At 42.4% G+C, this 21,989-nt stretch overlaps 4 protein-coding genes across 4 annotated transcripts; 2 read left to right on the forward strand and 2 right to left on the reverse strand.

The window, feature by feature from the left end:
* Positions 1 to 520: 520 nt before the first annotated feature.
* On the forward strand, positions 521 to 7,912 carry lmx1a (LIM homeobox transcription factor 1, alpha). The gene is made up of 7 exons (XM_068743715.1): positions 521 to 699; positions 4,949 to 5,169; positions 5,627 to 5,814; positions 6,364 to 6,441; positions 6,821 to 6,926; positions 7,259 to 7,438; positions 7,770 to 7,912. The coding sequence occupies exons 1-7, from the start codon at positions 521 to 523 to the stop codon at positions 7,910 to 7,912; spliced, it is 1,095 nt and encodes a 364-aa protein (XP_068599816.1).
* A 527-nt stretch (positions 7,913 to 8,439) lies between these two features.
* LOC137899534 (L-selectin-like) lies at positions 8,440 to 16,250 on the reverse strand. The gene is made up of 4 exons (XM_068743572.1): positions 16,223 to 16,250; positions 14,114 to 14,509; positions 13,907 to 14,011; positions 8,440 to 8,615 (listed from the first exon to the last, which is right to left on the reverse strand). The coding sequence occupies exons 1-4, from the start codon at positions 16,248 to 16,250 to the stop codon at positions 8,440 to 8,442; spliced, it is 705 nt and encodes a 234-aa protein (XP_068599673.1).
* Positions 15,850 to 19,307, reverse strand: LOC137899873 (E-selectin-like). The gene is made up of 11 exons (XM_068743924.1): positions 19,259 to 19,307; positions 18,764 to 19,168; positions 18,534 to 18,638; positions 18,258 to 18,449; positions 17,976 to 18,161; positions 17,648 to 17,836; positions 17,351 to 17,536; positions 17,036 to 17,242; positions 16,745 to 16,924; positions 16,520 to 16,643; positions 15,850 to 16,419 (listed from the first exon to the last, which is right to left on the reverse strand). The coding sequence occupies exons 1-11, from the start codon at positions 19,290 to 19,292 to the stop codon at positions 16,359 to 16,361; spliced, it is 1,869 nt and encodes a 622-aa protein (XP_068600025.1). The 5' UTR covers positions 19,293 to 19,307; the 3' UTR covers positions 15,850 to 16,358.
* Positions 19,308 to 20,782: 1,475 nt separating this feature from the next.
* Positions 20,783 to 21,814, forward strand: si:dkey-51e6.1. The gene is made up of 3 exons (XM_068743925.1): positions 20,783 to 20,993; positions 21,366 to 21,490; positions 21,569 to 21,814. The coding sequence occupies exons 1-3, from the start codon at positions 20,852 to 20,854 to the stop codon at positions 21,659 to 21,661; spliced, it is 360 nt and encodes a 119-aa protein (XP_068600026.1). The 5' UTR covers positions 20,783 to 20,851; the 3' UTR covers positions 21,662 to 21,814.
* The last annotated feature ends 175 nt before the right edge of the window (positions 21,815 to 21,989 follow it).

Raw genomic sequence — 21,989 nt, forward strand, 5'->3', positions numbered from 1 at the left:
TGAGAAGGAAATGATAGCCAGAATAACTTCTGCCTGAAGCGTGCATTTTTACAGGTGAGCTTCTTTTACGCGTTATTTTACGATTCTTTTACGCGTCTTTTACGCGTTATTTTGCAGAACCATTCGGGATGAACTTTGGTGGAAATGTTTCACACTGCTTAAAACGAATGATTGCATTAGAGCATTGCGCTTTGATAAAACGCAATGACATGATTAGACTATATTATGCACCGTAACTTAGTGGGTTTAGGATAAAAAAAAAAAAAGAAAACATCCGTTCACACGGTTGTGTTTGGTTGGGGCGCTTTGTCATCAACCTCATGCGGTAAATGTAAATAATGTTCAGAGCATTATATACATTTAACTAATGGCACCAAATAATTAACAAAGTGCATGTTGAACTATTTATAGCCACTAAAACGTGACGTAGAGCCTCCATCAAACGTTTCGTTTGCAGATGTTTTTCTTTTTTCAGCCGCGTCCTCTTATTGATGAAAGAGCATTTCTAATCGTTGCAGCTATGGATCAGAGGGCTGCGTGCGCCGGGTGCCACCGGCCGATCAGAGACAGATTCCTGCTCAGAGTCAGCGGCGGCCTCTGGCATGAGGACTGCGTGCGGTGCGCGGCGTGCGGTGACGCGCTGAAGAACTCCTGCTTTCTGCGGGACCGCAAACTTTACTGCAAGAGGGACTATGCTGAGTGAGTGCACGTCTTTACGTCTTCATCATCGTTTGTTCAAGTAAAATAAAAAATAAAAACAATGAAATGAAATGCTTGAAAATGCATGCGAGTATTTAAAAACGCGTACTGCTTACAGATTCCTGCTCAAATATATAGGTAGATTTTACCCATAAAAAAATAAAATAAACGTACCAATTATCATGATAAAAAAATTATAGCATTGATTTTATGTTAATACTATAGTAATGTTGTGTTAATAATCCACTTTAGATGTTTGTCCATCACTTCATCTGGCTGCCCTTCCACTCAGTCACTTAATTTGTTCATACATGAAATATCACGCTGCTTTCCTGCATTCAAATTGTCCTCATAATTAATTTTAGTTAAAGAAATATCAAGAAAACATGATAATGTCTGATTTTTGACTGGTGATATTTGTAAAACAAAATTTTCATGATTAGGATTTTTTTTTAATGAATGTGTGAAAATCCACACGCATTTATAATTTGTCACTTTAATATAAAACTAGACTTACTGGTGAATTCTTATATAAGGGCCAACATATTACAAACTTTATTTATTCTAATCTTACTTACTTTAAAAAGAAATATTTTTGCATTGTTTAGCAATTTTTTTTTTACAACAGAACCTTTATCCACATATAACCTTGAGAAAATATGTGTGTGTGAGTGTATGTGTGCATGTGTGTGTCACTATGTGTTTGTACCTATGGTGTAAGTTGACTTCCAGGGAAGTTGGCACACGGCACTACGAGAACAAGGTGACTGCAGGAAGAAGGGGGCGGCGAGGGAATAGGAATGTGATTCTCTAGTCTATTGCATCGAGTGCATGCATTCACACTGACACACAACCGTACACAAGAGTACACAGTCGCACCTTCACAAGCGTAGAACACACAATCAGGGGTGGAGCTCAACTGACACATTGTCAAAATGTGTTAAAATTCCAAGGCCCGTTGGCGTGGCAACTGCAAGCTGGGGACAACATATGGCCTGGTCGATGAGGCACGGCCCTCAAAAAAGAAAAAAAAAAAACCTCCAACCATCATCACCATCCTCATCATCATCACCCCAACTCCCTCCTGCTTATACTGCTGCCGGGACCTCCTCCCCTTCATTCTTCCTCACCTTAACAAAAGCCAAAACCCAATCTGTACACCTTTAGCAGGCAGCGGCTGACATTATTTCTGAACAATTACGGGACGGTTGTTCTGCCAAGCAGGCAGGAAAGCAAGATGGGCTTCACCCATTGGCCCCTCCATCCATCCATCAGTCAGCCACAGGCATAGGCCGCAGTGGCGTCGGAGGCTTGTGTGCCTTTGTGAGCGCATTTCCTGCATTCAAAAGTGTATGATCACTGGAGATCGCAGCAGTTGGCTCAAGTGCAGAGGACAAAGATGGACTGAGGTAATTAGGAGAGTAAAGCCATATGCTGGGTCTGCTGCATCCCTGCTAGAGAGGCGGTGAAGCTGGTGCGAACTTATTTTGTGGGACAGTGCGCTCCATGAGCCCTGGCGTTATGTGCCGTGGCATCTGGAACGCTCTGCTCACAGCAGCCCCCGTGTCGAGCGATGGGGCAACACCCAGCCGACCGTGAGATATCGGACCTGACCAATTAGCAGGAGGCCTTGTGCCAGAGCTCTTCCTCCGAGATCTCCACCTCCGCTCTCCTTCCGTCTGAGGTTTTGACACTCATGAGCCCCACTTTTGTCCACGACGAGGCTTTTTAAAACTGTGCCAGTGTTTCTCTCACAGTTCAAACTGTGCTTCACCTCCTCCCCCCCCCCCCCCCACAGCTTTGGTGTGCTCATGAAAGCTGAAAGGCAATAATGCAAACGCAATCTTCCAAATTCCCACATGGCAATAATTTCTTTCTCTTTTTTTCCCCTTCTCATCCCAAATTCAGCAGTAGTTGCTACAAAAAAAAGTCAAAATCCGTCCTGCTAGTCAGTTAAATTCAGATATAATCGAGTATTATTAAAAGCATCAAAACACATATGAGATACGGCCATAATGCAATAAGGGAGAATTGCAGGCCCGTCCTGTCTGAGCCGTTGTTGTTTGGGTTGGTTAGACTGTCAGTAGCTTTAGACGGGCTGAGCGGTTCAGTGGGCAAGCCGGACTGGACATCAGATTGGTGGATCAGCGGCGTGTCTGGCGATGCACTTGACCCGCAGATGTGTATCTGATACATGCCGTCTGCTGGCGTGTTTGCATTCAGCGAAGGACCCAGGTTAACCTGATCCAGAAACAGGATCTGTCTTTCTGCGGGTCCACTGGACCGGCAGTCAGTTTGCCCGTCCACCAAAGGTCAGGGCCGACGTGAAGACAAGAAACAAAGAGAGGAGAAGACTTCGGCCTGTAGAAAATGAGAAAATGAATGCTCAACATTCTTACCTTACAGCGTGTCTAAGTGTTTAACGGCCGCGTGGAATGATGCAGTAATTTACCGCCTTTATTTCTCTCTAATGATCTTATTGCTATTTTTTACGCCTAAATCCGCCGTGACTAAGTTCTCGCCCTCCTGGCGGGGCTTCTGGGCCAAATCGTGTCAGCAATAGACTGAAATATTAAACACATTGAAACGCTTCATAGGTGATGGAGGGATTCTTAGCTTTGCATTCCTGAAGCTTATTAGGCATAATCTGGACAAGGCCCGTAAAGGAAAAGCAATTCTCAAAACATAAAAATCATCTCCCACCATTAATGGTCGTAGTTTCTAGTCCACTGACATCCATCAGCAGTTCACACACAAGCAATCAAGTATTTGTCTTTGACACACGTCCTTTGAAAATGTTATATTAATACAGTTTGTGTTGCCATAGAAGTCCACGTACCACAGATGGTATTTTGCCCTTAAAGCTCAGAGCAGTGAGGCCTTGAGGCAGATAATTCGCACGGGTCAAGCAGCCTGACTGACCCTCCTGAGATGCTGGGAATGGGCTTTACTGTTTCCCAAGTGACCCCCACAGCAACAGCGAGAGCCCCCAGATATGTTCATCTTCAGGATGTTGTGTCACCCTTTGACGGGGATGTCTAAACCGGAATGTTCTGTGTTCATGCCAAGAGTTTTTTTTTTTTTTTTCTTTTTTGCAAATACAACCTTGTTTTTGCATTTGACTCAAACTAGAAATGTAGAGGAAAAAGCTTCTGTTTGTATTCATAAATCCACCATTAGTATTATTTGTGATTATGTTCGGCTTTGATTGCGATTATAGTAATTATTTTTTATTTCAAAGAGCATATGGCACATCTTTTCACTGACGCACACACACATTTTGTTATTTTTTCATTATGTGCAAATTAAGTGAAGCATCACTTTTTCCTGTGTTATGGTGGCGCTGGTCCACGCAGGTTACAAAACAAGATAAATAAATACTTCCATCCGTTCATCAGTGAGTAAATGAATAGATCACTGAAGAACACTTCACAAGTTGCCTGTTTTCTTATTGCTCCTGGTCTTTTGAAAGCAAGAACTGAATTATCATGGGCCACACTGAGCAAAAGATTGAGGTGAAGACAAAAAGATGGGGTAAAACAAAATATCTGTCCCTTTCTCATGCCTCCGGGCTGACTGCTCTGGTGACCCAGTCGGGTCGGGAGACAAACACCAGCTCCAGAATGATGACGCATCATCCTGCGTGACAGACCCAAAATGCCGCGGTGTCAGCCAGCGGACAATGATCCCGCTGCTTGTGGGATGGCTCTGCCTTTGTCCCGCGCTGGTTAAGCAGACTTAGGGATAATTCCACGGATAATTCATGAGACCGGCAGCTCAGCCTTTCCCACTGGGCGATCTGATTCCCCCCCTCTGCCTGGAGCCATGGCCTGCCGAGTGCTTTTCTCCGGCCTCCCCAGGAGCACAGCCTCGGACACGGCAGCTGGAGCCAAGGCAACAGTCTCTGAGGCTAAGCCCGCCAGTGCTGGTTGCCAGGCGCTAAGATGCACACCCGCCACGCTAAGGGTATGTGTCTGAGTGGGTCGGGCCAGAGAGGAGAAGGAGAGGGGAGAAGTCAGGTTGCCACTTGTATTGAGTGACAGGTCGACTCAGCAACATTCCCCAAGTCAACCAAGCATTCCCTTTTCCATGGAACTCCTTCTTACCGAGGTATGAGGGATCCTCAAGTGTCTCAGCTTATATACTCAAGCGCTCTCAAGCCAAACAAAAAGATTTAATCCTTTTTATTTACTGAACTCTCACAATGTCTTTCCTCTCCCCCCCCCCACCCTCGTATCCCTCTTTCCAGTCTGTTTGCGGTGCGCTGTGGGGGCTGTGCTGGGGCCATTTCTCCAGCAGAGCTCGTGATGCGAACAGGATCCACGGCGTTCCACCTGCGCTGCTTCACCTGCAGCATTTGTTCCTGCCGCCTGCAGACTGGGGACCGTTGTGTTCTCCGGGAGGGTCGACTCCTGTGTGCCAGAGACGACTACCACCAGCGTCTGGCCACCCCCACCTCCTCTGACACAGGTTTGTAGGTCGTTTCTGTCTTTTTTAAAACTAGTGTTTAATATTTTTCCTTGTCCTTTTCTGTTTGGAACGCCATTCGCATGCTGTTTTGTTATAACTTTCAACACGTTTGTGATGGTTTTAAGGTCTTTGCATTTAGCTGCAGATCAAACAGCAGTAATAATATATTCTTTATTGTAATATTTATGTTATCTCTGAATTGCTACGGGAAGTTCATTTTTAATCATGTTCTTGAGAAATTCAGGTCCTCGATTTTTACATGTTGGGAGTTTAAGAAATGCTTTAAAAGCAGTTAAAAAAATAATAATAATTGAATCACAAAATCAATAAATGCAAATGATGCATTGATGACATCAAATCTGTCTCTCATCATTTGACTTATGTATGCCACATACAGTATGTGATTGCTATGTAATTAAATATGAACCTGATTTTCTGTCACATCTACCCCCGCAAGGTAAAAGTGATGAGGAAGAAGAAGAGGATGAGGAGGAGGAAGAAGAATCTGGGAGGGCTTCTGGAAAACGTGTTAGATCAGAAGACCTGGAGAGCAAACGTCCCAAAAGGCCACGCACTATTTTGACAACTCAACAAAGACGGACATTTAAAGCTTCCTTTGAGGTCTCATCCAAGCCTTGTCGGAAGGTACAGCGTTTGTTCTGTGTCCAGCAGCAGGCTGGAGGTTCTGTAGAGGCATAAGCTCCACTCCAGCGCCGCGGCTTCACGGGCAACAGTCATTGGTCTCATAAAGAGTGACAGAGAAAGAGGAAAAATACTGCTGGTCTCCATCAGCAGCATTCCGGCTGTGATGTCTGTTAAACACAAAACTTGGAATATTTAGACTAGAAACTTCAGAAATAGACCATCATCCGAAATCCTTGTTTTCAGTGCATTTTTTATTTCAACAAATCTAGTTGCTTTGCTTTTTTTTTTTTCCAACAATCTTCTGTATACTGCAGCTGAGCAGAGGATTTGATGTGCTTTAGCTTCACTCCATTGCTAAAGCATTTATTTCTTGAAATGATTAGATGTTGTCCTTTTGTCCTTGTCTGAGGTCGCCTTTCCTTATCTTCAAGGTGACCTCTTCTCTCTGTCTTTGTTAATTTATCTTTTTCCTTTCCCCCCCCCCCCCCCCCACTCCTTTCTAATGTTATCCTTTCTTACTTTCCCCGTCCCCCTGAATCCTGATCCAAGGTAAGGGAGACCTTGGCAGCAGAGACCGGCCTGAGTGTCCGGGTTGTCCAGGTCTGGTTCCAGAACCAGAGAGCCAAAGTAATTCAAAGCACACACACACACGCATGCACGCACGCACTCACACACACACACACACACACACAGAGTCATATGCTCTACTAATAAAAGCACTCTTTCTGCACTGTGTCTTTGTGCCAGAGTGCAAATCAGCCCAGTTATCTCTTCATACAGAAAACTGATGACATCTTACTGTGAGATCGTCGTAGATTAAATCCCATATTTCCTCACAAAGTGGTCGCATGTGTGGCATTCCTCCTCCACTGAAAGAAGCTCTTTTACCTCAATGTTAAAACACATGAATGGCTGGGTAGCAGATGGACTTTGGAGTGAGTGCAGTGTTTTACATTTGGCCTGCATGGAGTTTTACTATTACTTATCTGCTGGTGAATTATTTCAGATGAAGAAGATGGTCAGGAGACAGCAGCAGCAGCAGCAGCAGCAGCAGCAGGAGGAACGTCAGCAGCGGACTCAGGAGCAATGTGAGCACCAAGCACACCACCCAGGTATTGGAGACTGTTGTTTTAATTAGTGCCTTTTGACTTCTATATTTCATCAGCAATGTGAAACGTATTTTATGCCTAATGATCGAATATATTGGACAATATTTTACAGATGTCTCCAAGTATCTTTTAGCAGACAGAGTAAAGTTTCCAATATAACAAAAGGGGGGAAAACAGATTTGCTGGTGTATGAGTCTCTGTCAATGCAAACTTTGAAAACCAGAAGAAGAAAATGTTGAGAAGATACCTCAAAGAGGATAAATGTTGCGACTTAAAGTTAACCCAAGGGACCAAAGATTGCCGACCATCTCCCGTGGGTCTCCTGCGCTCCACAGCACCCTCCCATGGCAGTTTGACCTCTGAGATGGAGCCACTGGGGTCCTCCTACACCCACGCCGAGCAACAGCAACAGCAGATGGGAATCACCTCACTTGAACAGCAGGACTTTGACATGGACCCCTTCAGACAGGGCCTGACCCCACCTCAGATGCCGGGGGACCACATGCACCCCTACGGTAAGGACCTCGGCGCAGTCGAAACATGACGGAGGATTGTGTGGCTGAAGCAAAGCTTTACAAAGCTGCTATGATGATGCTATTTGAAAGATTATTTATTTTTTATTTATTTATTATGGTACGACTTGTAAGAAATATCACTGACTTGGCAAAATATGACTTGATGGTTCAAATGTGTTTAAAGTTATGCTTATATTCGTTTACAATAAGATATGAAGCCCAGAATGATCCTGAGGGCGTCACCATGATTTTTTAACCAGTGACTAAACTTAAAATGAACAGTAATCAGATTACAGCCACATATCCTCTGATCAATGGTGATCTCTTTCAGGTTTCAAGGGCCTGTACGGTGACACGGACAGAGACCCTTATTGCCGCGTGGCCGACAGCGACTGCCTGTCCCTGGGTAACGCCTCTCTGCTCACCCCAATTGACCGCCTCTACTCCATGCAGGACTCTTACTTCACCTCCTGATGGTGGAGCTCAGACTCAGAGAGAAGCTTTCTCGACTCGTGACTTATCTGTCTGTTCCTTTGTACAACGTGGTCGCAAGTTACCAGCGAGAGGATGTGGTTATAACGTAATGCGGATTCTACAGCCTCTATAAGTGTATCCAAACGGCATCCTCTGATGCTTCACGTTACCACTGTACAACACAGGCTCCCGCGTATGCACAACACTATCGGACCTCTCTCACTACGTCTGCATCTTAGATCATGAGATTATATTTGTATCTAGTAATGTAAATAGCAGTTTGGGTGTGTATTTGTATTTATTCTCATGATATGTGTATTCTGTTTATCCTGAATGAATCAGCAATTCTTAATAAATACGGTACAGTATAACATGGTAAATGTTTTTAGCGTAGAGTGTGTGGTTCAGGATGGGTTTAGAAGCAGGTCAGTCCATCCTCGGTACTTATCGGTCCAATCTAGGTGACAGGTCAGCAGCGTGTCTTCCCCCGGCCTGTTGGGTGGATCATCAGATTGTAAAATACTGAGCTATGACAGCCGTCTGGGCCGGTGGCAGGTAAGCGTCACATCCAAGCCGCCATCATCAACGCTCACATTGTGCTCCTCATGGTCAAAGGCCATCGTTGCATTTTTCTGCCTTTTCCTTCCTTCAGTAGTAAAGGATTCGGTGGTGGTGGGGGCGACCACCCAGGCACCGGGCCCGGCTGGAATGCGCCAATGGAGAGGGAGTGTTGAGAAAACCCAGGGAGTGGGCTCCAGACAACGGAGGGGCTGAAAGCTGTGTCAGGGGAGAATGCCCAGGGTGACACAGAGATATGAAGCCCCACTGTATGGAGTTCCTCCTTGCCCCAGTGGTGAACCCTCTCCTGGACCCATCTCATGTTTCCCACTATGAAATCAGACCTTGCAGAGCAGAGAGCGCAAGTCAATGGTCAGGAACAATCTAAATGTCTGTCACCGTGGTATGTCACTGCCAACCAGAGCTACAGAAGTGTGCAGCAGAGGGTGCTCGATGCACTTCTTATGTGGTGGACAAAAGTCCCAATAATGCATTTCCTTGTATCTTTAGAAGGCGATGAATGGAGAAAATCCAGACTTAATATCAGGAGGAAAGCCAAGGTGGCCACCTGCAGGGCCTTTTGTCTTCTTGTAAGCATGTCTGAGCAGTTGGCATGCACGTATGGCTTCCAGCAGCAGTGGGTGGGGTGAAAAAAAAAAATCGCACCATGATCATACGGTCACAGCAGGTACCAATAGCCTCATTATTATTCTGACGGTAGCCAAACAGTTTCTTGTCAACAGTTCAGTAATTTATTACAGCACTCTTGCCAACCACAGGCTACAAACCCTCTGTCTTTTAACTGCTATAATTGGCTTCATGCTGTCGCAGTGCCATGACAGATGCACGCCACACTGCTGAGGATGCACCATCAGCCAATGCAGCACAAGTTTGTCGTCTGCAGGTATACTATTTGTGCAATATGAGTTCCAATGGGGAAATGTGTGTGTCAGCTGGGCTGCTAGGCGAGTAGTCCCATATTGCACCATATGACAGTGAATTCAGTTGATGGAAGGCGAAACAGCATCAGGAAAAACAAATCACCCTTTACTGCTGAGAAGGCACTGGGCGCCAAAGCTGAAGGTCATCCAAGGATAAGAGTTATATGTATAAGTACTTAAACAGATTGTGTGTTTGTATAAATGCAACAACGGTAGTTGTCATAATTCATGTTCCTCCCAACCACACACTCTCTTTACTTTCTAGGTCACCATGGGAACCACAGCTCAAAGGAGGATATGGTTGGGTACAGTTACTCCTGCCTTGATGTTGGGCCTTGGCCAGCAGGGGGCACAACTGACCTACAGATCAAATATGATCCTCGGCCTCAGACAAAATTAAACCCAATTACAGAAGCATAGCGGCAAAAGTGGTATTTCCCTTAAGACCTTACTACTGATTATAGGCACGACAAGTTAATTAAACGGTAGGAATTCACATACATTACAGATATAGTCAGTGCACCGATTTTGATCTTTGCAAATATATGGAGATACAGAAACTGAATATTTAGCCCATTTAAGTGCAGCTTTTTAGAATAAAGATGTATTTACTCAGACAATGGGATGCTCTTTTTCTTAGCTGTCCTATTTTGGGGTGGGGGCCTCAAAAGTTCATGTACACCAAATGTTTTCACCCTGAGAAAATTGTATATTCATGACAACCAAGGCATAATTACTACTGCCATCTTATTTTACAGAAAGCTCTGATCACAGGAGAACACATTTTTTGAATTATTAGATTAACTTGATGAAATATAGGCACTAGGAACAGACCAGTTATTTTTAGTTGTTTGCAGGAAACCCTGAAATCAGTCTGTGCATTTAGAGGTAGGTCTGCTCCACCGGCCCAGCAGGCGAGCGTGTTGCAGTTGGGCAGGTGGTATTCTGTTAGGTAAGGGTGATCCAGAGGGTCCTGTCAATATGAAATAAAATACTGGAGCAGTTTTGATATCAATAGTCTTCTCAGCGGCTTTCTGAGTCTGCTTAAATAAAGATAACATGAGCACGGCGCTTGGGGTGAATACGCATGCTGAGAGGATTTACAGTCAAGGGTAGCAGAAACAACTCGCCCACTTAAAATTGCAATGTTCTGAATGCAGGCATAAATGAGTGTGAAATGATTTCATATCAGTTGTGGCTGGATTATGTTGTGCTGTGCTGTCTGGATGGGAAGTGACTACACCTTGAGACATGCTAAGTACCGGTATTAATAAGGGCTGGCTGCCAATCTATTACATTATAAAGTTTCACAAGAAGGAAATGAGTCAAACTTATTGCGCTGATAAATTTTCATGCAGGACTCAAGAGAAAAATCCTTATGAGCCTTAAATTCTGATGTTCAATGTATTTATTTTGCATTCAATTTCAGAAGCACTTGTTCATGCTCTGTCAGTGAGGCTGCAATGTCCAACGTTCCTGTCCTCATTCATCATCCCACCGGACCTGCTGCATTAGGATCAGTGAGGCGGTTCATGCGAACTGCACGCCTGCACCAATGTTGGTGTGGTTCAAAACTGGACACGGCTCAACTGTGAGAGGCATTGAGATATATTTCATTGTAACACTGACATATGAAACAATAATGTGCGGATGTTTTTTGATATCCAGAAGCACCGCCTTGACAAAGAGGAACAGGGCGGAGGAAGTGACCACTGGCTAGGCAAAGCCAGCTGGGACTCGCCAGCCAACTGTAAAAGACAGGAAAGTCAATCAAACTGAACCTGCAGGGATGGAAACAGCAGTGTGAAGCTTTCTTCTGAATCCAGCAAAGGTTTCTAAAGGACTTGCTAATGGGAAACCAAAAACAAATACACAAATCTACTCTTCAAGGCTGGTTCAAATATAGCATGACAATATTTCCTCATCTTTGCCACAGCAGGAGTATAAGATGCTGCTGGCAGGGATGGCTCTCCATTGTTTCCATACAGGAAACGACTCTGAGAACAACAGGCATGCTTCCATTGGTTTCAAATGTGAAACAACACATGCACTGACATTAGACGTTATTGCCATTGTAATCATTTGTTTTTGTCATCATAAATCCTATTTATATTCAATCATAAATTACAAAACTATATTTTTTGTTCTTCAGAGACTGAGCAAGGGCCATGTTGTAAGAGGGCAACACTCCAACACTCTCTCTCTCTCTCACATACACAGACACGCACAAGATCTATATTATTCATTATAATTGATTTTATTTAACTAAATATATATTTCAGGGGAAAAAAAACGTTAAAAAATTGCATTCTAATAACATAATACCTCCACAAATAAAGAAATAACGCTAAAGAGCAAAATGAAGAATCAAGTTACAGTATGTAAGGCAAAACATTAGGAAACTAACTCTCCTGATTTGCAGCACAGCCATTGACTCTTTACGTTGATTTAATGACGATGCACTAGTAGTAATATTCAGGCCATTATGCATCTATCAATTGAACACATGGGTGACGTTCCAGTCCCCCTTCATCCCTGTGCCTCACTGGATGGACCTGCAGCCTCTTTGGACTCCCTGTGAAAGACAGAAAGCATTACAGGAACCCCGAATCACAGTTGCAAGAAGGCAAATTCAGCCTTGCAGGAAGTCACAACGGTTAAAGTGCTTCTTGGACAACAATCAAACTTTTTTTGTCAAATATTGAAAGCGCATAAATGGATAGACTTGCTTTGGATATTTTGACACTGACCTTTTTTGGGCAAGTTTATTTCCTGTAAGAAATTGGCAGATCAATATCAATCCATAACTCGACTCTGCATATATATTAGTGTAATAGAAGAAACGACTGACTGCGCTTCAACCAGCAGAAACCGACACAGCAGAGAATGCATAAGGCTCCACACCCAGCTATGGCCAGCAGAGTCTGTTTGTAGCCTGAGGGGAAAAAAGATTTAACATGCAAGACTCATACAGTGTGTACACTTTTAAAATACAACTAATACCGCTGCTACTGGTGTCAATAATAACAATAACATACGTGATTAATTCAAAGTACAATCTTTTTTTTTTATAAAGAAAAACTATGAATATAAATCTTTATCCCAAGATTTTATATTAATTAATTAATATGTATTTCAAATATAAATTCATGACAAAAACTTTTTATGTAGTAGCATTCATTTACTTTTGCATTCAGGCCTTGGGCCGCTCCACAGCCCAGTAATCGTACAGGTAACAGCCGACGAGCCATTGATCAGGAAGCCCGGGTAGCAATGAAATTGACAGGTTGAGTTGAATGTTAGGTTTCCTTCGGAGCAGCTATGGTATCCATTTTCCAGATGCGACAGAGGGGGGCATGCCACAGCTGGGGGTGCAAACAGGTTAAAGTTTACTCAGGATGCACATATATAATGGTGTGTCTGTACTTTGTATTGTTAATAAAAAAGGAAAATTTCAGAGCACAGGCTGATACAAGTATTCTGAAGAGTGTTTTGAGTTTTCTCAGCCTGGCTTCAGGATACAGAGGAAACAGATGTGGAGTTTATGGTATGTTGTTGACTGTCTTAAAGGGCCGTCTGTAGTCCTGATTAATTTTTAACAGTGAACTTACACAGAGGATAATTTTTTTGATGACGAGAATGAAAGGTCTGAAAATGTGTGTTGTGATATAAATATACTACTGTTTGATAGAGACACACCTGACCTTGCTGACTGTGCTGGATTTCAGGATACGGGAGACAAGGTTTTGATTTCTGTTAAGGGTAAAGGGCCTCCAGTAAGGGTCCTAAGGCGAGACCCCTACCTGCCTATGTACCTCAGGAATGAGGGAATATATGAATGATAGCGTCACACCAGCTAGGACATCACCCGTGTCAATAAGGCCCACGTCAGTTGCCATAATGGAGCCTGGCCAATCTGTCTCATCAGACAATGGGGTCTTGGAAAACTTCATACACGGACAAGGGCGGAGAATACGGAAAAATAATTTTAAAGAGAGGCAATATATTCAAAGACTGTGGGACCAAACAGATGCTTCACATCCACAATGAAAACTAACAAAGGAGCAGCTTTTAGCTCAGTGTTCCAACCAAAAACTGATTTCACAACTAGAGATTGAATGGGTACAACAAAAAAGCTACAGCCAGGAGGAGTCAGGACGACAGGTCAGCAGGGAGATGCCATCATCACCTGAGATCGGGTACCAAGCCCCAACAGACACGAACTGCCTCAACACAAGAGCTGATGATCATAAACCACCTGGAAGCCTGGAGCCTCTGACAAATACCAAATCTGAGCTGTCGAGTACATTCAGAAGATCTGCCAGAGGATGTGAAAGCACGAGAGGACGGTTTCATAATAGGAAAAATTCATAATAGGAAAAAAAAAAAAAAAGGATGGTTTCATCACAAGTTTGATTTGAAAACATGATTAATATCCTTAAAATAAAACAGAACTTTTTGGAAGACTTGGCTCTCTCTCTCTCTCTCTCCTCACCTGTTTGGCACCTGTCTCCCTCAAAGCCCGGTTCACAGAGACAGGTTGTGTTTTCAATGGTCTCCAGGCATCTTCCTCTCTCGCATGAGGTTTCATCGCATTGTGCTGTTAAGAAGAAAAGCAAAACATTGCTTCCTTGAAAGTTGAAACAACCTCTCCCTCTCCTGAAAGCTTGGCAACATTTCAAAAACAACCAGCTCTACGCACCTTTATAACAAATAGGGTATTTTCGATTGGCACATTTCTCATCGTTCCATTTCCCCCGGTTTTCGCCTGTGTTCACGTAGATCTCCACACAAAACTCTGTGCTGACGTCGTTGTTGGGCTCGTTTGCTGCCCAGGAGTGCTCCCCAATCCACGTGCTGTTATTCCCAATCCAGGTCCACGTTTCATTCTTGTGCTTTTTAGTGATTCCAATCCAATAGTATGGACTTCTATTTCTAATGGGCAGCTTGGAGACCAGATAGTCGTTCTCTTCCTGGTTTTGGATGACCACCATGTCTGTGAAACTGGTCTGGCACCACTGTCGGGCCAAAGTCCAGTTCATCGTCTTGCTGGTGTGATGATATGTCCAGCTTGTGGCAGTCAAAACCAAGGAGCTTCCTAATTTTAATTAATTAAATTTAATTAATGATTTTGCAATGAAAATACTTTTTTAGCATTAAGAGCAAAAGAGATTTAGGTTTAGTGATAAAAACATATACTCACCAAGAAGTAGAATTAGCGTCCACTTCATTTTAAAGGAGTCAACTATAAACATCTAATGTCTCTCCAAAGGAAAAAATAATCACAAGCCGAAATGTTGTTGAATATCATCAAGAAAAAATAATGAACAAGATTACGTTTGCTCGCCCAGGATGGATATTTTAAAATAGAAACAATATATTAAGTTGATTGAAATAAGACCGCTGCCAAAGTTAAATCCTTGTATCATGGTAGTATATTGACTTAATGTTAGTTTGAAGGCAGTGTGGGGGTTTTTATGTTTCTGCCTGGCCATTCAGTCCGACAGTATAATACCTGGATGTTTACTGTGCAGAGTGAATGCAGGTGATGACTGAGGGATTGGTCTCCTGATAACATTGGAATTCCAACCTGTTTCTGGTAAAAGTGAGATCAGAAGGTAGTTTTTTCGAGTCAAGCAAGAAGCAAACATTACAAGAGAGAAATAGAAGCGAAAATTTGGAATATATTTCATGTAAAGTACTGCGAGAGTCACCAATGAAGCCTATAGCCAACGCATAGAAACAATTAACCCAAAAGATATCTTGAAAGAGAACATGTTTGACATTTTAACTGCAAGTTTCTATTTACAGGCTTTTATAAATGTATTTACTCCTTTCTGAAATTGAAAATTAGCTTTACATAGCCCCATGGGAGGAAATATTTTCACGAATATTTACACATTCTATTTTAAAGTTAAAGAGACATCCTGCCATGCAAACTCAAGTTTTTAACAGAACTCACAGACAGGGTTCTCAGGCTGTCACTGTCACGCTGTAATATATCAGTTCTATTTTTAATGTGCTGACACAGACGGTTCGGTGAAACAAACAATGTAACCTGTAAAGCAGATTACTTCAGCAGAATAACTCTTCCTTCCTTGCATACTTCTCACTGTTATGCAGCTATTCATCTCTGTCCCGTACCAGGGGGTCACAGAAACATATGAAAGGTCTGTACTTTATGTGAAAAAACATTCTTTTTTTAATGGACTTTTACGAAAACACACAATATCCTGTGTGCCTTCTAGGCTGGTGCCAATGCTGGCCAAAAACCCTGAGAGCAGTTTGGTGTTGTTTGTAGAGTTGATTCCTCTGCATGTTATTTAGTTTATTTAGTTTTATTTGACCTGATGGCCATGATGGTGGAAGAAAAATACAGTACTAAGGACAAAAAAGAAAATGACATGGGATGAAAATGTATTAAGATTTATTGTCAGAAATGTTTATATACAGAAACAAACAGAAATTTAAAAAATGAACATTTCATATGTTAAATAAATAGGACATAAATATAAAAATAAATGGATTCACAGTTGCATTGCATGGCAAACCAGTCACAATGCTATGCTACACTTATAACAGGATGAATAGTGAATAGAGCCACTTTTCTTTTTTCTTTTTTTTACATATTCATAAAGTTTAAATAAAACAAAACAGAACAAATATTGTGGAACATTGTGTTCAATATAAAACTCCCATGGGGAGGAAATACCTGTCTGAACATCATCAAAAAGCAAATGATGAAATACAACAAAACAAACACAAAACAGCCGTCAAATGTAGATGTATGAGAAAACCTTGGAATTCCAACCTGAGCTCTTCACTGCTGACCGTGACATGTTTCCTATTTTATACATGCACACAAATTATGACTGTAAATTCACGTAAGGTTATGCATGTAAAATAAATATACAACCATCCTCAATTGTCTCTGAGGAACATGACTCCTATATAAGGCTGTCAATGCTGTTTCTGTAGACCTGTGGGGGGACCTCAATGTCAGAGATGCTGCAAGAAAAGACAGGAGCATGAAGTTAAAAACTTGAACTGCAGGAAAAGATTTTATAAAGACAAGTGTTTGATATCAACAATGAAAAACTAATCTAACCTGCTCAGCTCAAACTTGTTGCCTTTCGGTCTCAGGAACCGTATAACCAGATACAGAGCAGCTAATGACAGAGTGCCCCCTGCTGCCACAGCAGATGCAATTGCAGCAATTTGTAACAGGGAAGCTGTGGAAACAAAAAGAGTGAGTTATTTGACATTTTTACACTCTTAGTACATAAATATAACATTGTATTTAAATGTATATGATGTTTTTTTGTTTGTTTACCTTGGCAGGTGGGTATCTGTCCAGTCCAATTACCATGACGATCACAAGTCAGCAGCTCACGTCCCTCCAAGGAATAATCTTGATCGCATGCAAAGGAGCATTGTGAGCTATACACTGGCTCACTGTCTGAGCAGTTGATATAACCATTTTTAGGAGCTTCAAGTAATGGGCATTTCACCGCTGTGGACAAAACCCAAAAAAACAACAATCATTTAGTTTGAAGTAAAGGATATCTAATTTTCGTAACTCATTACCTCAAACAGTCCTGGTAAAACGGACATATGCACATACCTGTGCAGGTTGGTGGTGTGGCGGTCCATTGGCCGGGATTTACACACTCCATCTTTAGTGTTCCCTGCAGCTCATAACCTTCATCACAGCTAAAAATGCAGGTCGTGCCAAACAGATGAGAGATTGCAGTAGAAACAGGCGAAGACAGAGATGGGCTGCAGCTGATGTGGACACTTGGTGAGATCTCAGGAGCAGGACATCCTTTTGCTATAAAGGAAACGATGATAAAATGTTCAGAGTATAAATAGACTGAAAATATATTCAGCAATGTAAGTTTGTGTGAGGCAAGAATGACATGAAAATACGCTTCCATACCTTTGCAGGTGGGTATGGCTTTACTCCACTGCCCATCTTCAGAACACTCAATGGTGCTTGCTCCCTGCAATTCAAAGCCCGCTTCACAGCTGAAGCTGCAGTAGGAGTCAGGCCGCAGTTCAGTCAAAGGCTGGCTGCACTGGGCGATCAGGTGAGCCTCTCCTTCTGGATTCTTGCAAGTGATGGCTAACAAAGAAAATAAGTTTAAATACATGTTTATCACAAAAGCACAAAACCAAGAAAGCTCTATTCTGGCCTGAAGAGCGTGGCTGGACCAGACATAGGATGTGCCCTAACCTTCACATCGAGGAGTCCTCTCGCTCCACTCCGCTGACGATGTGCATGTCACCGTTCTTGGCCCCACCAGATGGTACCCTGGAGCACAGCTGAAGCTGCAAGTGTCTCCGAAGCTGGATTTCATGTCTGCATCATCTCCACAGCTGGTAAGACCATTGTCCAGCTTCTGGAGATCAGGACACTGAACAGCTGCAAAACAGAGGGACAAACAGATGATGTCAACAAACGCCCCTGTCAAGAACCGCCTAGGCTTACTCTCTTAAGATGACACAATAAATCATATATTGTAGGTTATAAAATAATATAAAGTACATAAAAGTGAACTTACCAACACAAAATGGCTGTGAGGAACTCCAGTCTCCTGTTGCTTCACACTGTGGAGTATTAGTACCAACGAGAGCATAGCCTTCGTCACATGTGAACTCACAGCTGGACTGGTAGCTGGAGGGACCCAGAGGATCTGAACACCTCATGGATCCTGCGGCTGGAGGGGCCAGCTCCTGGCACTTTACCACTGTGGATGACGAAACCATCAGAAACCCATTACAGCATGCTCCGTCACTGTGGCCGTACATTTAGATCGATATCAAATGCCTATTATTCAACTCACGTTCGCATGCAGGAGGCTGCTCTGACCACTCTGCGGAGGCGGTGCACGTCAGGGGTCTCGGCATACTAAGCCGGTATCCTTCCTCACAGGAATATTGGCACGACGACTCATAAGAGAAGTCTCCGTATTTATGAGTGCAATTTAGACTTCCTTTGTGTGGGGGGGGCAACTCCTCTTTGTTGCACTTAACGACTGACAACAAAGAAAAGACAGTCAGAGGTCATCTCTCACCAGGACAATACTTAAAGCAGGTTCAACATCCGTGCAATAATATACCTTGCTCACACCGCTCTCCATAGAAGCCTTCATAGCAAGCGCACCTGTGGCTGTTGATGGTTTCCACACATTCTCCATAGAGACAGGAGTCATTCTGACATGCAGCTGTGGGGATGAAGAATTGCTTTCAATTAGCTTGAATAAAATCTGTATTATTACTCAAAAGGAACAAGGGCACCAAATATCTGACAGGTAAAATAAGGCTCTCTTTTAAGTCGACCTTTGCTTACCTGTGTAGCACAGAGCGGTCTTCTCCTTCACGCACCTCTCATCATTCCACTTGCCTGACTGAAATTTCCTCTTTATGTACATCTCCACACAATCTTCATTCGCCGATGCCTTCATGTTGTTCTTCCCATTGTTGGGTTCGCCCACTGCCCAGTTGGTTGCTTCATCTGTCAGGGTCTTGTTGGTCCCTACCCAGCTCCAGACATTATTAATCTTGCGGATCCCAATCCAGTAGTATTTGGATTTTTTGGGCAGCCAGCTGTTGAGATGCGCAATCTCCTCCTGGTTCTGAATGGCCACCATGTCCGTGTAATGCTTTTGGCACCACTGTCTAGCTTCATACCAATTCATGGTGGAGGAAGAGTAGTAGTAGGACCAGCACTCTACGCTAGACCACATGCACAGCACTGAGGGTGGAGGACAAATACATTATAATAAGACAATAGGAGCAAAAAAAAAGAATGACAGCAGGTTATATTTGCATAAGCTTTACGTACTTGTGCAAAGAAAGCTCAAGCCAGTCAATGACATCTTAGATCCGTGAGTCTGAAGTAATCCAGAGCAGAATATCTGTGGAAATAAGTAAAAAAGAAAGAAGAAGTTATGATGAATTCATTCATACTATTGATGCACCCGAAGCTATTTAAGTAAGTACAACTGTATTTAAATACACGCCTCTACACTCACCATTGTCAGAGATATTTAATGAATGATATGTGACCTGCACAAGAATATTATTATTATTAATCTACTCTCAGCAAAGGATGCAATGAGTCTGAGCTCAGTGTGCTGAGCTGCTCGCTTTTATACACTCAGTTGACCTGATCCTGTTTTCCGGGAAGACAAAATTCACTGGAAATCCCCACACCCACGCCAGCACTACCCCATCCCACCAGTTCCTACGAAACTTTCTCTCTGAACTTTCTCTCTCTATGAAACTGTGTGTGTGTGTCTATGTGTGTAATTTGATTTATTTATTAATTTTTAAGTGATTAATATACTTAAAATCACTGGGAAATTTGAGCACACGTCCAATATGAATGATTCACAACCCACACACTGATACTGTTAAAAGAAAGGAATGTCCCCTAGAGTGATTTAGAGTTGCAAAAGAAGTTTACTCTTTCCATTTATTGAATTTAATTACATTTTTTACATCTTTTGAATATTTTTCACCACACAAAAATGAATATCATTTCCTATGGCAGAACTAGTGCGATGTTGTAACCATGAAGCAATTTGTTTATTCTTCAGGAGTGATTCTTTTTGGATGCTACTTATTAATAGTTGTATAAAGTGTGGCAACTGAAAATCTGGTTTTCAACACGTTTTTCTAAGTAACATACCATGTCCTGTCAAGGGATGTGCTCATCAAAAGAATAAAGTGAATAAAGTGGATTCCAACAAATACTTATTTTTTTTTTTTGATGATTGTGACGGGAAATGTGTGAGACAGAGGCGCCTGCTGGCTGCTTGTGTTTCTGGAACTTACAAATCATATCCTTCCTTTTTGGCAAAAGCCACTGGATAGTAGCCATTGTTACATGACACCTCTTAACCTTTATCACTTGCCCTAATACTAATTATAGACCAAAACCCAAGGAACAGACTCAGTTTCATATCTATCTATCTATCATCTATCTATCTATCTATCTATCTATCTGTCTGTCTATCTGATTCAATAATAATAATAATAAAATAAGTTGGCAGGACAGTATTTCCTCCCTGCTGCTGCTGCCTGTGTTCTTGAACTAAAAACTACATCCTTGCTTTTTCATTGCTGACCTGTTTTCCTGATTGACACCAGAGGAAAACGTTTTCTTGCTCTGGGGAATGGCATGTCTTTGATGTCTTTCCTTTTAAATATACTGTGTTTTTAAATACAGACTGCAGTGTACTGATACTATTCTACAGTTACATATCCCTGTCGGAGGGGGTCGCAGGCGCAGCATGACGTCTTTTGAGGGGTGTGTGGCCCTTTAAGAAAGGAAATAGCTCAAAATCCATATAAGGTCATTGTGACCCAGCGGATTCTCTGTTAAACCCTCCACCCCGGACTCGTGCAAAATTGAGTAAAATCTATTGCTGCAATGACCGACGCTCTCGCTAAATTACCGGACGTGGAGATTGATCCTGAGGGAACCTTCAAGTACATACTAGTCAGAGTCACAGTGAAAGATGGCGGCATGCATAAAGACATAGTCCGAGGCACAAGAAGTGCAGAGTATCACAGTAAGTTTCCACAGAGGAGGTAAAGGTTAAGTGCGTTAGTTCAGCTCCAGTCGAGAGAACGTGCAAAGGATCCGTGTTATTTACAACCATGTGTGATTTGACCCTTTAAATGCTGCTCGCTTGGTGCAACCTGCAAAGGTGCACGATGTATATGGAGAGAAAATAGTTTCTTTTTATGCAATCAATCAAGAATGTAGATGTACTGCACAGGCCTGCAAGATGTAACGACCGCTTATCTTAATACGTGCATGCAAATATTAAAATCAAATGCATCAGATGATAACGTGAGACTAACAATAATTGTTTTAAGTTACTTTAGATGGTTTCCACTTGACTGTTTTAATTGATACGCTTATTTTCTATTATTTACAGATCATATATTTGAGAAGGTCAGCCCAGCTATGGAGGCCTTGGGGATGGAGTGTAAATGCCTTGGAGGAGGAAAGATTCAGCACAGCAACCAAGAGAAAAAACTAAGAGTGTTTGGAGAATCAACTGTAAGTTAATCTGACCCAAAGGCTGATCAGATAGTCCATAACACATACCTGTGACCATGTTTTCTCATTCATTTTCAGGCGTATGGTAAAGCAGATCATTCCGTGTCTGTAGAGATGTTGAAAAGTGCCTTCAGTGACTATGAGATCACCTGGTCTGATGACAAAAAATGAGAGTGAAATGTCATATCAAATGTGTTTATTTATCCTGTTCCATCACAGAAAAAAAACCATGACCACGGAAATACGGAAGTACAGCTACCATTTCTGTTTGTGTCTGAATTTGTGAAAAGACAAAAAATTACTCCAATAAAGTTCGAGTTTTCACATGTTTTTATTACAATCATTTATCACTCTGTCACGTAACATCTAGGGATGTTGTGTGTATATGTAGTATAGAATAATTGTGCCTCTCCTTGTTATTTAATTGACCTGATCGGAATTGAAGGCCGGATGCCAAGCATAACATCCATTAACAGTAAGAAACGTTCCTTCTGAGTAA

Source organism: Brachionichthys hirsutus, chromosome 9 (genome assembly GCF_040956055.1).
Source record: "Brachionichthys hirsutus isolate HB-005 chromosome 9, CSIRO-AGI_Bhir_v1, whole genome shotgun sequence".
Classification (NCBI taxonomy): Eukaryota; Metazoa; Chordata; class Actinopteri; order Lophiiformes; family Brachionichthyidae; genus Brachionichthys; species Brachionichthys hirsutus.